At 45.1% G+C, this 15,000-nt stretch overlaps 1 protein-coding gene across 1 annotated transcript; it reads left to right on the top strand.

The window, feature by feature from the left end:
* Positions 1-5,738: 5,738 nt before the first annotated feature.
* LOC143282492 (uncharacterized) lies at positions 5,739-11,706 on the top strand. The gene is made up of 2 exons (XM_076588154.1): positions 5,739-5,951; positions 11,241-11,706. Exon 2 carries the CDS (start codon positions 11,257-11,259, stop codon positions 11,566-11,568), a length of 312 nt encoding a protein of 103 aa, XP_076444269.1. The 5' UTR covers positions 5,739-5,951; positions 11,241-11,256; the 3' UTR covers positions 11,569-11,706.
* Positions 11,707-15,000: the final 3,294 nt, after the last annotated feature.

The raw sequence follows: 15,000 nt of genomic DNA on the forward strand, positions 1-15,000 counted from the left end.
AAGACCACCATTGACCTTTCCTTTGTCAAAACATCATGCACAGGACGTGATAGACTGAATACACGTGGGCAAGACAGCAGGAACCTGAACGACTCTCTCTGGCTCTTTCACTCTGTCTCTGTCTTTTGTCTGTCTCTCTCTGTCTCTCTGTCTGTGTGTCTCTCTCTGTCTTTCTTCTCTTCTGACTCGACCCCCCCCCCCCATCCCCCCACCTCTCTCTCTCTCTCTCTCTCTCTCTCTCTCTCTCTCTCTCTCTATGGGTTCGAATTATGGGGATTAGAGAAAGCCTCAGTTCATTGTGAATCAGTACATTTGTTTGCAATTAAGAAGTATTTGCGAGTAGATATGCGTACAGCCAATGATCTTGTTTACGGTGAGACAGACAGATACCCAATGTATGTGAATTTTGCAGTTAGCTGTATTCGTTACTGGCTCAAGTTAATTCAGATGGAAACATTCAGACAACCATACAAAGCGTATAAAATGTTAATAATAATAATAATAATAATAATAACAATAATAATAATAATAATAATAATAATGGTACTTACATAGCGCTGAATCTTGTGCATAGACAAATCTAAGCGCTTTCGCACCAGTCATTCTCACGCACGCATAACTCTAAAACTGGAGAAACTAAAGACAAGGAAGAGGCACGGAAGGGAGGCTATTTTGGGAAGAGGTGGGTTTTTAGGCCAGACTTGAAAGAGCTGAGTGTGGAGACTTGACGAAGCGAAAGAGGAAGTTCATTCCAATTGCAAGGTCCAGAGACAGAGAAAGAACGGCGGCCAACAGTCGAGAGTTTGAATCTGGGTATGCGTAAGTGGAGTGGATATAACTTAGATGCAAATAGAAAGAAAAATTGGGTTTCAAATGTTCGTATTTGTTTGTATGGGAATGGTTTTGGTGACGTCTGGTTAAATCAAGGTGTTGGCAGTATGAATGGATTGATAAATGTCTTTCGTCAACAGCTGATTGACTGTAGGTGGCAGAACTGGAATGATCACATTGATACAAGTGATCGATTCGACTTGTATAGGACATGTTGTAGTGCTCATGATCTTAAATATTATTTGCAAATGAACATGGATCGACAGTTGAAATATGTAACAACGAGATTTCGATTTGGCATTTCTGACTTGAACGTACACCGATTTAGATATAAGTCATGTAATGATTATGAACTGTTATGTCCTTTGCGCAGAACATCAAAAGTAGATGATGTACACTTCGTTCTCTGTTGTCCAAAACATAGCAATGTTAGGGCTGAATTTATTAATCCTAAATATTACAGAGATCCTTGTCTGTTCAAAGTAAGTTTGTTAATGTCATGCACAAAACCTGATGTTATATGTAATCTCTCTCTGTTCTTGTACAAGGCTTTCAGAGTTAGGGATATAGTCGTTTCATAGTCTTGTTTTCATTGTTTATTTATCCTCAAATTGTGTTTATTGTTGAAATGCCCCTTCATGAGGGGCTATGGCCTATTTGAATAAACCATTCAAACTCTCTCTCTCTCTCTCTCTCTCTCTCTCTCTCTCTCTCTCTCTCTCTCTCTCTCTCTCTCTCTCTCTCTCTCTCTCTCTTTGCTAGTTAGAGAAACTTTTATTCGACCCATATATTATCGACAACCTTGTCTCTTCAGATTGGTTCTATTGTTGTCTTGTACTGACCATGATATGCGAAATTTGTCTCTGTTTTTCTACAAAGCAAATATTTAGATACAGGGAAATTCTCACTTCTTAATGTTCCTGAGTAACCTGATATATCTATAGCTGCATTGTTTTGATCATCTTTATGTCTTAAATATGATTATTATCTGTTCACTTTCCCCTTCATGAGGGGCCTAGGCCTAAAATGAATAAACCATCTGAATCTGAATCTCTATGCTAGTGAATAAATAAATACATTAATGAATATAAACGTAAATCGGTTTTGGCAATGGATGGTCCTTATGATTTTTGTTGTTGTTGATGCTGTTTTTTCTTTCCTTTTTATTGTGTTGTTGTGGTGTATCGTGGTTCATAATATTTACTTACTATTTTTGTAATTCCCCCCTTGTCAAAATGGCTGTAAATGCTTTTGACAAAAAAACATCAATCTATCAATCTCTCTCTCTCTCTCTCTGTCTCTCTCTGATGAAATCAGTCATGATATTTCAGAACAAGAAGTTGCAGATGCTATTCGGAAATTTAAAAAAGGCAAGGCTTGTGGTGTAGACAGTATTTTGGCAGAATTGTTAAAATCAGCTGATAATATTGCTGTACATTTTTTTTTTTAACAAAACTGTTTAACATTCTGTTTGATAAGGGCACGTATCCAATGAATGGGCGAAGGCAATAATTGTTCCAATTTTTTAAAAAGGGAGATAGTAGTTCAACAGACTACTATAGGGGCGTGTCTTTGCTCAGTCTTATTAGCAAATGTGTTACATCAGTGCTAAACGGAAGACTTGTCAAATGGGCTGAAGAAAATGATATGCTAACAGGTCACAGGCTGGATTCAGGCGTGGTTATGCCACAACAGATCGTATTTTTACTCTGAACGCGGTTATTGAGAAATATTTATCAGAGAAGGGAGGTAAGCTTTACGCCTGTTTTGTTGATCTGAGAAAAGCATTTGACTGTGCAACGGCAGTCTTTGTTTTATATTTTGATTCAGAAAGGTATAAAGGGGAAATTTATGAATGCTATCATTGCTATGTATAAATGTGTTGCGTCTTGCGTACGTATTAAAGATAAGTTAACTGAGCTTTTTGGTTGTCCCGTTGGCCTAAGGCAAGGTTGTATGTTAAGCCCTATATTATTTTGCGTCGTTTGTTAACGAAATTGCATCAGCAGTTGAAATCAGTGGTATTCATGGAATTCAGTTTTTGCCTGATTTATTCATTCTTCTGTTCGCGGATGATATTGTACTGCTATCTAACACTGCGATTGGTCTGCAAAATCAAATTAATATTCTAAATAATGCATGTAAAACCCTCTTCTTGAATATAAATACTGACAAGACTAAAGCGATGTTTTTTTCGAAAGGGTAGCTTTTTGGGAAGATATGAAAAGTGGAATCTCGATGGAAACGCTCTAGAAGTAGTGAATGAATATAATTATCTAGGGTTTGTTTTTACGACAAAAATGAGTATAAACAAAGGAGTAGGGATTTTAGCAGCAAAAGGCGAACATGCATGCATTGACTGTATAATATATATAAAGAAGCTGAATGATATTTCCAAAGGATGTTTTTTCAAAATATTTGATGCTCAGGTACAACCCATTCTTTTGTACGCTTCTGAGATGTGGGGTCTTAACAGACGTGATAATATTGAGAAGGTTCATTCCTTTGCATGTAAACGTTTTTTGAACATGCCACTTAGAGTACCAAACAAGTTTGCATACGGCGAATTAGGACGTTATCCACTGTATATAAATAGTGCAACAAGGTGTATCAAGTACTGGTTAAGGTTGCTGAATATGAATGTCCACCGATTACCCAGACAGGCATATTTGATGTTGTTTAACCTAGACGACAGGGGAAAAAAATGCTGGGTGTCTTTAGTAAAAAAATATTTATTTAGACCTGGGTTTGGATATGTCTAGTTGCAACAAGGCGTTGGTTGTGAGCAAACTTTTGTGTCATTATTTAAGCAAAGAATGAAAGATATATTTATGCAGGAGTGGGACGAGTCAGTAATGTCTAAAGATATATATCATAACTACAGACAGTTTAAAACTGGTTTTCAGTGTGAGCAATATTTTGACTATTTAGGGACAGTTTGGTAAAATTACGGCTTGGTTTGCTCCCAGTAAATGAATCATTTTTTAGGGGAACATTCAAATGTAATTCAAATTATGCATGTAAATGTTGTAATGTGGTCGAAGATGAAAACCATTTTATAAACAATTGTGTCCTTTACAATAACCTGCGGCAAAAACATCCGAACTCTGAAGGTCAATCGTACGTTTACTTGTTGAAGAATGGTTCTGTTTACAGTATTCGTAAACTCTGCGTTTATATATTTAATGCCCTGAAGATACGACAGGAATTCTGTGACAACAATGATGAAAGTTAGAATTAATTTACTATGCACAAGAAGCACTTTTGTTCCACAGGTTTAAGTTAGTACGTATTTTACATTTTGTTGTCGCTGCGTGATCACCATATTGTGTACTTTTGACCTCTTTCTAGGGGCCGGAGGCCTGGAGATTAAAGTTTTGTTCTTGTTCTTGTTCTCTCTGTCTGTCTGTCTCTGTCTCTCTCTCTCTCTCTCTGTGCATATTGCCACACGTATGTTTGTGAAGCATGCATAACAGCCGTGTTCCCACCCCAGCTGGTTGCATCCCCAAATCCCCACCGCCATCACCACCATCGCCCTGCCCTCTGACCCCCACACGTTTGATATGTAACATCACACAGCTTCACGTGCACAGTCTGGTTTTGTTTGTTTTTTTTGTTTTTTTTTTTTTATTAAAGGTTAGTAAGGTTTTTTTTCCTCTGTGTGTGTGTGTGTGTGTGTGTGTGTGTGTGTGTGTGTGTGTGTGTGTGTGTGTGTGTGTGTGTGTGTGTGTGTGCGTTGTTGTGTATGTGTGTGTGTGTGTGATGGGTGTGTGTGTGCGTTGTTGTGTGTGTGTGTGTGTGTGTGTGTGTGTTTGTGTTTGTGTGTGTGTGTGTGTGTGCGTGTGTGTGTGTGTGTGTGTGTGTGTGTGTGTGTGTGTGTGTGTGTGTGTGTGTGTGTTTAACACTTTCTTCCGATCCTCAAGGGGGCGTCCGGTCGAACTGGCCTGTCAGGCGGATGCTGACATCTGATACAGTCGTAACCAATGACCAAGGTTCAAGCTCCCTGTTTCGGCATGGTGGATTGTCCCTGGGGAAAGAACTTTACTCCGATTCTTCTCACTCCACACACGAGGTGTTAATCAATGGGTAGGCTACCCTCCAACCTGTTGGGGAAGATCGGTCCTCCGCCATTCCTATGCCAAACCAAAGACAAAGCGAATATGAATTCACTACCACAATGGCTGTGATTTAAAAAAAGAAAAAAAAAATCGGTATTTGGACCTTCAACATTTAGCCTTTAACTCGACCCCCCCCCACCCTCCACCTCCTTTCCCCCCAAAATGACCCTTCCCCACTGACCCCACCCCCACTCACACACATTACAGAGCAAGGCACTGTCTGGTGTCATGTATAGATGGTGACAGGCTGCAATATCACTCTCTGTCAGGGAAAAACTCCGTCCTCAGTGTGTTTGCAAAGACGATGGTACACCTTTTGGTCGTCATAGAGGAGATTGTGATTAAGGCCAGAGAGACAGAGAGAGACACAGAGAGACACAGAGAGAGAGAGAGAGAGAGAGAGAGAGAGAGAGAGAGAGAGAGAGAGATCACACGCAAGCACTCACGCACAGAGCACGACGCTCTCACAACCCCCAGAACCCTCAGCCACATCCCTTTACCTCCCTTGTGCACCAGTGCCCTCCCCTCACCACGCCACGCAGCACCCACGCGCACCACACATGCAGCAAACCTCTGACCCAGCAGTCCTCATCAGCTCCGACAACAGCGGCAGGAGCCAATGGCAAGCGGCGTTAGCACGGACACTGTTTTTTGCTGTGTGTGTGAGTGTCGACCAGCTTGCTCGGTTTTTGGCCACTTCTTTCGGTAAACAAGTTGATCCACTGAGAGCCTTTCAAAGTCTGTTTGCAAGGATAGGATCAGGCGACGGTATAAAAGGGGTGTCAACAGGTGGTTCAACTCAACAGTCTCTCTCCGGTCTTCACACAGCTGATCATCAGTCGTCTTTCCTCAGCATCAGCGCCCTGAAAGTCCGTTCCAAGAGAGAGCAACAGCCTGACAGAGAGGGGGAAGTTACTGGCCAAAGGTTTTCAAAAGCTTCTGGAACCCTGTTATCAACGCTGACATCTCAGTCCTCTGGTTCCGTGAAGAATTGTTCACAAGGTGAGACTAATGTCCAGTTTTTGTTGTTTTGGTTTGTTGTTGTTGTTGTTGTTTGTTTGTTTGTTTTGTTGTTGTTGTTGTTTTCCACGTGGGTTTCCGATCTTTATAAGTTATCTTATCACGGCTCTTGTAAAAAAAATACTCGTAGTCTGGCTGTGTGGTCTCTGTCTCCTACTGTTTTATAGATGAAGTGTGCGGATAGGTTGTGTGTGTGTGTGTGTGTGTGTGTGTGTGTGTGTGTGTGTGTGTGTGCCGCTTACGTGCATATGTGCGTGTCTGTGCGTGCATGTGCGTGTGTGTGTGTGTGTGTGTGTGTGTGTGTGTGTGTGTGTGTGTGTGTGTGCCTTTATGTGTGCGTGTCTGTGTGTGCATGCCGTGTGCATGCGTTATTGTGTGTGTGTGTGTGTGTGTGTGTGTGTGTGTGTGTGTGTGTGTGTGTTATTGTTGTTGTTGTTGCTGCTGCTGCTGCTGCTGCTGCTGCTGCTGCTATTGTTGCTTTTTTTGTTTATGTAACTCATTTTCACTTTGAGTGACTCTCTCTCTCTCTCTCTCTCTCTCTCTCTCTCTCTCTCTCTCTCAGTGTTCTCTTTCTTTATTTCTTATTTCTTTTGTCTGTGTACCCCCGGATTTTTTTTAATTATTTTATTTCATTAGATACTGCCGTCTCGTTTTTTTTCTGATCACGTGCGTGACCATAAATTTTATTTCGAACAGAATCTTACAATGCACAAATATATCACAGGTAAGATAAGGTAAGACAAGCCAAGATAAGATTAAAAAAAATAATAATTTTATTATCTCATCAAGAGAACGTACATCAGATGCGGCAAAACAAATATGGACAAGTACTGACAAAACAAATATGGACAAGTACTGACAAAAAATATGGACAAGTACTGACAAAACAAATATGGACAAGTACTGGCAAAACAAATATGGACCGGTACTGACAAAACAAATATGGACAAGTACTGACAAAACAAATATGGACAAGTACTGACAAAACAAATATAGACAAGTACAAAAACAACAAACCAACAACAAAAACCGACTTCATTAAAAAGGAGCAATAACCATTACAAGAAGAAACATACCAGGCCACATTCCTTCAACTCAAACTCATCAGTTTAATACGCAAATACCCCACACGAGAAGTAACCAAATGACGGGCGCAATAGCCGAGTGGTTAAAGCGCTGGACTTTCAATCTGAGTCTCGGGTTCGAATCTCGGTGGCGCCTGGTGGGTAAAGGGTGGAGATTTTTCCGATCTCTCAAGTCAACATATGTGCAGACCTGCCAGTGCCTGAACCCCCTTCGTGTGTATACGCACGCAGAAGATCAAATACGCACGTTAAAGATCCTGTAATCCATGTCAGCGTTCGGGGGGTTATGGAAACAAGAACATACCCAGCATGCACACCCCCGAAAACGGAGTATGGCTGCCTACATGGTGGGGTAAATAAACAAAACGGTCATACACGTAAAATGTTAAATGTTACACGTTTGTCTGAGTGTGTCGGTGTGCGTGCCTGAAATCTGATTGAATGACACAGGAAACGAATGATGAGCGCCCAATGGCAGCCGTCAGTCGGTTTTACCCAGGTAGGCAGCCTGTTGTGTAAATGTCCCCGTGTATGAAATGCACTTAGAGCTTGGTCTCCGACCGAGGATAGGTGCTATATAAGTATCCATATCAATCCATCAATCTTTAGTTTGTGATTGTACCTTTTCTCAAGATTAGACTATTTACAATTCTCTTCTTCTCGCTGGCTATCCGCAGAACTTCAACAAGTTCAAAATTATGCCGCCAAATTTGTTTTGAACGCACAAGTCTTATGACTGTACACCTCTTCTTAAAAATTGCACTGGCTTCCTGTCGAACGTAGAATAAAGAGCAAGATCTCATATATCTCTGCTTTCATGCCATTTCTGGAACTGCGCCCCAGTGTATTTCTGATCCTTTTTTTTCTTTTTTTTAAGCGAGTATACCCCATCAAGGTCTGCCTGCTCTTTGTTCCCGATTTCAGCAAGACAGAAACAAGTAAGAGAGATTTCAATTCTTCTGCTGAACAAACCTGGAATTTACTGCCTTTTTTTTCAGTCCATGAAAGTCCCTCACAAATGTATAATTATATCTGTTGTTCTGTTGTTGTTGTTGATTTTTCAAGCAGTCTCTGCATAATCAAAGCGCCTGATTCTAGCTGCGATTTCTAAAGGTCTTCCATTCCTGTGTCTTAGATCTCTCTCTCTCTCTCTCTCTCTCTCTCTCTCTCTCTCTCTCTCTCTCTCTCTCTAAGAATGCTTTTGTTTCCATGAACTTGGAAAATGGATGGTCGAGCATTAGTTTATTTGACTCCAAGTATGTTTATTTTATGTTCTATTTTGTTTCATTATTTTCACCATTATTGTTCAGATTGCACCCCCATGTCACTGGAGCGGTATAGCTTATGACATTAAAACTTTCGGTGTTCAGTGTTCTCTCTCTTGTTGTCTTTCTCTCTCTCTCTCCCCCCCCCCTCCTCTCTCTCTCTCTCTCTCTCTCTCTCTCTGTCTCTACACAAATACTTTTTTTTCCATCTCTATCTCTATGCCTGTCTGCCTGTCCGTCTGTCTCTGTCTCCCTCTCTCTCTCTCTCTCTTTCTCTCTCTCTCTCTCCTGTGTCTTTACACAAATCATTTTCCCGTCTGTCTGTCCATCTCTCTCTCTCTCTCTCTCTCTCTCTCTCTCTCTCTCTCTCTCTCTCTCTCTCTCTCTCTCTCCTTACCCCCCACCCCCCCACTCTCTCTCTCTCTCCTTCTCTGTCTCAACACAAATCATTTTTTCCATCTCTGAAGATCTCTCTGTCTGACTGCCTGTCCGTCTGTCTGTCTGTCTTTCTCTCCCTCTCTCTCTCTTTCTGTGTCTATGCACAAATCTTTTTTTTTTTTCTTTCTATCTCTGTCCGTCTGTCTCTCTCCCTCTCTCTCTGTCTTCCTCTCTCTCTACACACAAATATTTTTTTCAATCTCTGATTATCTCTGTCAGCCTGTCTGTCTGTCTGTCTCTCCCCCCTCTCTTTTTCTGTGTCTGCACAAATCTTTTTCTACCTCTATCCGTCTCTCTCTCTCTCTCTCTCTCTCTCTCTCTCTCTCTCTCTCTCTCTCTCTCATCTATCTACCTATCTATCTATCTGTCTGAGCAGGTTTAACTTGTCCTGGCGTATTGCACCATAACGAAGCCCCCTCACCACCACCCCTCCACCCTCCCCCCCCCCCCCACACACACCAACCACATACCCAATTTCCACTCCAATTTCGTCAGAGTCGATGTCGTGTCTCCGCCACCACAAATGGCCCGTGACGACCGTGTTCAATGGGGTGTTTGTGTTCACGTCACTGGTGAAAGGCACTGAGGTGTGGGTTCTCAAAAAGGTACCCCCCTTACAGCACCCCCCCCCCTACCCACCCACCCACCCACCCCCACACCTTCACAACAACCCCTTCCTTCAACACGGTGTCAGGGTCTGCGTCAGGCTTGTAGAGTTTTAGCAGGGACGGGTTTGTTTTTTTTGTTTGTGTTTTTTTTATTTTTGTTTCTTTGTTTGCTTGTTTGGTTTTGGGGGGGGGGGGTTTGGTTTTTTGTGTGTGTTTTTTTGTTGTTTTGTTTTGTCTTTTTTGTTCAGCGATACTATTCAATAAAAGGGATAGTGTGTGTGTGTGTGTGTGTGCGTGCGTGTGTGTGTGTGTGTGTGTGTGTGTGTGTGTGTGTGTGTGTGTGTGTTCTATTAAACCTTACTGCATAGCATTTCCCTCTCACACTTTCTCTGTCTGTCTTTTACTCTCTCTCTCTCTCTCTCTCTCTCTGTCTCTCTCTCTCTCTCTCTCTCTTAATGTCTGTCTGTTTGTTTGTCTCTGTCTGTCTGTCTGTCTGTCTGTCTGTCTGTCTCTGTCTCTCTCTCTCTCTCTCTCTCTCTCTCTCTTTTCTCTTTTCTCTTTTCTCAACCTGTGTATTCATCCAGTTCTATGTCCAAAGTTACACATAATTTACTAAAGGTGCCATCCGTGTACATAAGATATTTACCCCTGGTAAAGTATCTGCACACTGCGTACCTCTAAAAGTAACATCTGTGTGATGTGTATTCCACCAACTGTAAAGGTAATGTCAGTGTGAAGATCATTCACCAAATGTAATGTCAGTGTGAAGAACATTCACCAAATGTAATGTCAGTGTGAGGAGCATTCACCAAATGTAATGTCAGTGTGAAGATCATTCACCAAAGATAATGTCAGTGTAAAGAATATTCACCAAAGCTAATGTCTTTGTGAAGATTATTCACCGAAGGTAAAGTCAGTATGAAGATCATTCACCAAAGGTAATGTCAGTGTGAAGAGCATTTACCAAAGGTAATGTCAGTGTGAAGAGCATTTACCAAAGGTAATGTCAGTGTGAAGATCATTCACCAAACGTAATGTCTGCGTAAAATGCATTCACCAAAGGTAATGTCAGTGTGAGGAACATTCATCAAAGGTAATGTCAGTGTGAAGATCATTCACCAAAGGTAATGTCAGTGTTAAGAATATTCACCAAAGGTAATGTCTGCGTGAAGATTATTCACCGAAGGTAAAATCAGTATGAAGATCATTCACCAAAGGTAATGTCAGTGTGAAGAGCATTTACCAAAGGTAATGTCAGTGTGAAGAACATTCACCAAAGGTAATGTCAGTGTGAAGATCATTCACCAAAGATAATGTCTGTGTGAAGATTATTCACCGAAGGTAAAGTCAGTATGAAGATCATTCACCAAAGGTAATGTCAGTGTGAAGAGCATTTACCAAAGGTAATGTCAGTGTGAATAACATTCACCAAACGTAATGTCTGCGTAAAATGCATTCACCAAACGTAATGCCAGTGTGAAGCGCATTTACCAAAGGTAATGTCAATGTGAAGAGCATTTACCAAAGGTAATGTCAGTGTGAAGATCATTTACCAAAGGTAATGTCAATGTGAAGAGCATTCACCAAACGTAATGTCTGCGTAAAATGCATTCACCAAACGTAATGTCAGTGTGAAGCGCATTTACCAAAGGTAATGTCAATGTGAAGAGCATTTACCAAAGGTAATGTCAGTGTGAAGCGCATTCACCAAAGGTAATGTCAGTGTGAAAATGCATTTACCAAAGGTAATGTCAGTGTGAAGAGCATTTACCAAAGGTAATGTCAGTGTGAAGATCATTCACCAAAGGTAATGTCTGCGTAAAGTGTGAACAGCATTCACCACGTCCCAGTTTGTGTGTGTGTGTCTGTGTGCAGGGTGTGTGTGTGAGCAATGGGCACAAGCACGGGCAGCACGGGCCGCCCTACCCGCAGGTCCAAGGTGTGGTCACACAACACGTCCTACACGGGAGCGGCAGGGGTCCACTCGGAGACGGGCAAGAAGGCTGACGTCATCCAACAGAGCGGACAACTCCAGCTGGGCAGCAGCGTGAGCGGCCTGGCGGCCCTGCACCAGAAAGAGATGCGGTCTCTGCACCAGGAGATCAGGTCTCTGCACCGGCACCGGCGGTCCCTGGAGAGCTCCATGGTGGCCTACACGGAAAGGATGAGAAGATCTCCACAGAGAGGCGGCAGCTGGCTCTAGCTGCCCGCGGCTCCAGAGAGCAGGAGAAGGAGGGGATCTCGGCGGACGGTTCCTCAGACAGGCTGTCCACCAGCACGGGCACCGACAGCTCCACCACTGCAGCACGGTCCCCGGGTCGTGACGCGCACGTGACGCGCCACCCGCATGACGTCACCAGGAAGAGCTCCAGCAACAACAGCGCCTTGACCTTGCTGGCCGTGCCCCGCACCTCCTCCTCCACCTCTTCCTCCTTCTCCTCCTCCTTCTCCACCACCAGCACCGGCATGTCGGGACCACCATCCTCCCGGTCTCTGGATGACGTCAGCTTCCGCGCTCAGGCCCACCACCACCACCCTATCTCCCCACCCCTCTCCCCGCCCAGACGGCGAGTCGGGACATGGGAAAGGCCGGAAGTGTTTTCCCTGAGGCTGGGAATGCAGACACAGGCGGGAGCGATGATGACGGCGGCCCACCACCACCCTGACTCTGACGACGGGGAGACGCCGTCAGCCAGGCCCGACCCTGACCTTGACCCTGACCATGACCCCCCTGTAGTTGCCATCAGACCCTTCCCCGAGGCCGGCGTGTCGCTAGGAGTCAGGATCGACGAGAGCGGCCAGGTGGTCTCCCTTGACCCGGACTGCTCGGACAGAGCCTCGGAGACATCGTCAATGATGTCGCAGTCCTCTTCCAGGAAGGTGATCAGAACCAGAGAGGACTACTGGAGCTACCGGAAGAAGAGTCACCACCGGATGAGCCTCCCCGCCCCCATCCCCCAACCCCAGTCACCGGCTGCCAAGAAGAACACCCCCCTTACAGAATCCACCTCTACACACTCACCCCGCCCGCGCCCCCAACCCCTCCCCGGCCCCCGGCCCAGCCCCCGCCGCCGCCGCTCCACCAAGACGTACCACACGTCCTTCCGCTACTCGGACGCCGTGGAGGACGCCATGCTGTGCCTGGAGCGGACGGGCCGAGGTGACGTCAGCAAGGGGGCGGTCCGCAGGGTGTCTCAGAGCCTGCCCGCCCTGGACCTGCGCGACCTGGAGGAGGACAGGACACCGGCTGAAGCGAGACGACGGGCACGACGGGTCTGCCAGGACTTCCGACTCCCTCACTTCGGGTCGTAAAGGTCACGGCGGTCTTGTGTGTGACGGTGAAGGTGAAGGCCGGAGCACCATTGCGGGTGACGGTGATGAAGGTCAAGGTCAAGACAGTGACTTCGGGGACAGTGAAGGTGAGGGTAACAGCAGTCTTGCGAGTGACGGTGATGAAGATCAAGGTCACAACAGTCTTCTTGGGGACAATGAAAGTGGGGGTCACAGCAGCCTCGCGGTTGACGGTGATGGAGGTCAACGTCAAGGTCACGGCGGCAGCCTTGGGGGTGACGGTGAAGGAGAACTCGAGGCAGCTGGAGACGATGATGGACAGCGGGGCACTGACCACCATCCCCACCCCTCCCCATCTCCCTTTCTCCTCACGCAGCACGCTAAACACTGAGCCCACCACCACCACCACTCCCCCACCCCCGTCTCTTAGCGCGCGCACGCAGAACGCACGCGCACACAACAAACGCCACACACACACACACACACACACACACACACACGCACACATACATTCCACGCTGTTCATATACATCATGCAGAAAGAAAGGAGTCATGACGATAGCTTAGCTTAACATGAAAAAGAAAGAAAGAAAGAAGAAAATGGACTGTTCATTTTGCCGATCAACAGCGCCACGACAGTCGTTGTCCACTGCCATTGTCAGTGACATGTCACCTCTGTGCGATGTCACCTGACAACCGTGCCGCCCCCAAATAATGCCACCCCCATGCCTTGTTACCAAATGCCATGTCATCCAATGCCAACCCAGTGTCATGTCACCCAATGCCACGTCACCTAACGCCAAGCCACATGATCACCATGTCACCCATTGCGATATCACCTGAGTGCCATGTCACGTCAATGTCATGTCACCCCAATGCTATCTCACCCCCATGCCTTGTCACCCATTGCCATGACAACCGAATGTTATACCATCCCAATGTCATGTCACCCAGTTCCAACCCAATGTCATGTTACCCAACCAATGCCATGTCACCCAATGCCAACCCAATGTCATGTCACCCAACCAATGCCATGTCACCCAATGCCAACCCAATGTCATGTCACCCAACCAATGCCATGTCACCCAATGCCAACCCAATGCCATGTCACCCAACCAATGCCATGTCACCCAATGCCAACCCAGTGTCATGTCACCCCAATGCTACTCCAATGTCATGTCACCCAACGCCAAGTCACCTGATCACCATGTCAGCCAATGTAATGTCAACCGACTGCCATGTCACCCCAATGCTATATCACACCCATGCCTTGTCTATGTCAACCGAACGTCATGTCACCCATGCCATAAAACCCAATGTCATATCACCCAGTGTCATGCATTCTGACTGCCATGTCACCACAATGTCATATCATCCAATGTCATGTCATCCAATGCCATGCCACCCCTATGTCATGTCACCCAATGTCATGTCACCCTATGTCATGTCACCCATGTCATGCCACCCAATGTCATGTCACCCTAATGTCATGTCACCCCAATGCCATGTCACCCCAATGCCATGTCACACCAATGCCATGTCACCCCAATGCCATATCACACCAATGCCATGTCACCCCAATGCCATGTCACACCAATGCCATGTTACTCAATGTCATGTTTTCTGACTACCATGTCACCCAATGACATGTCACCCAATGCCATGTCATTCAATGCCATGTGACCCCCATGTCATGTCATCCAAAGAACGTCAATGCAATGTCACCCCATACAATGTCACCTTCTGCAATGTCACCCAATGCCAGGTAACACCAATGTCATGTCTTCTGACTGCCATGCCACCTAAATGTCATGTCACCCGGTTGCCATGGCACCTAAACGCTCCACACACTCTGTCTTTCCCTTTCGCTTTTCCAACGGAAAGACCCAGACCCCAAGTGAGCAAGACAGACTGATCGATAATTAATTTTCCTGACGATGATACATGCAGAGGGAGTGTACACGGGATCACTTGCACTGTCCTCAGTGGGGAGGGCTGTGAACTTGAGTAGTTGGCTTGTTCTTTTCTGGTGACAACAGAGCGGGGGAAAAAACATCTATATATCTATATGTGTGTGTGTGTGTGTGTGTGTGTGTGTGTGTGTGTGTGTGTATTCACCGTGAACTTGGAAGACCCTGCAAGTGCTTCAAGGACACCTTGAAGACAAACCTCAAAGCCTGTGACATAGACATCGCTTCGTGGGAAACTGATGCCCTTGACCGCTCTCGCTGGAGGATGCTGTGCTCTAGTGGCATAAAGACGTTTGAAAACAAGAGAACGCTGGCCACTAAGGAGAAGCGTAAGCGAAGGAAGCAGGGCTCAACTTCTGGAGACGTTTTCCCTT

This window comes from Babylonia areolata, chromosome 5, assembly GCF_041734735.1.
Source record: "Babylonia areolata isolate BAREFJ2019XMU chromosome 5, ASM4173473v1, whole genome shotgun sequence".
Taxonomy (NCBI): domain Eukaryota; kingdom Metazoa; phylum Mollusca; class Gastropoda; order Neogastropoda; family Buccinidae; genus Babylonia; species Babylonia areolata.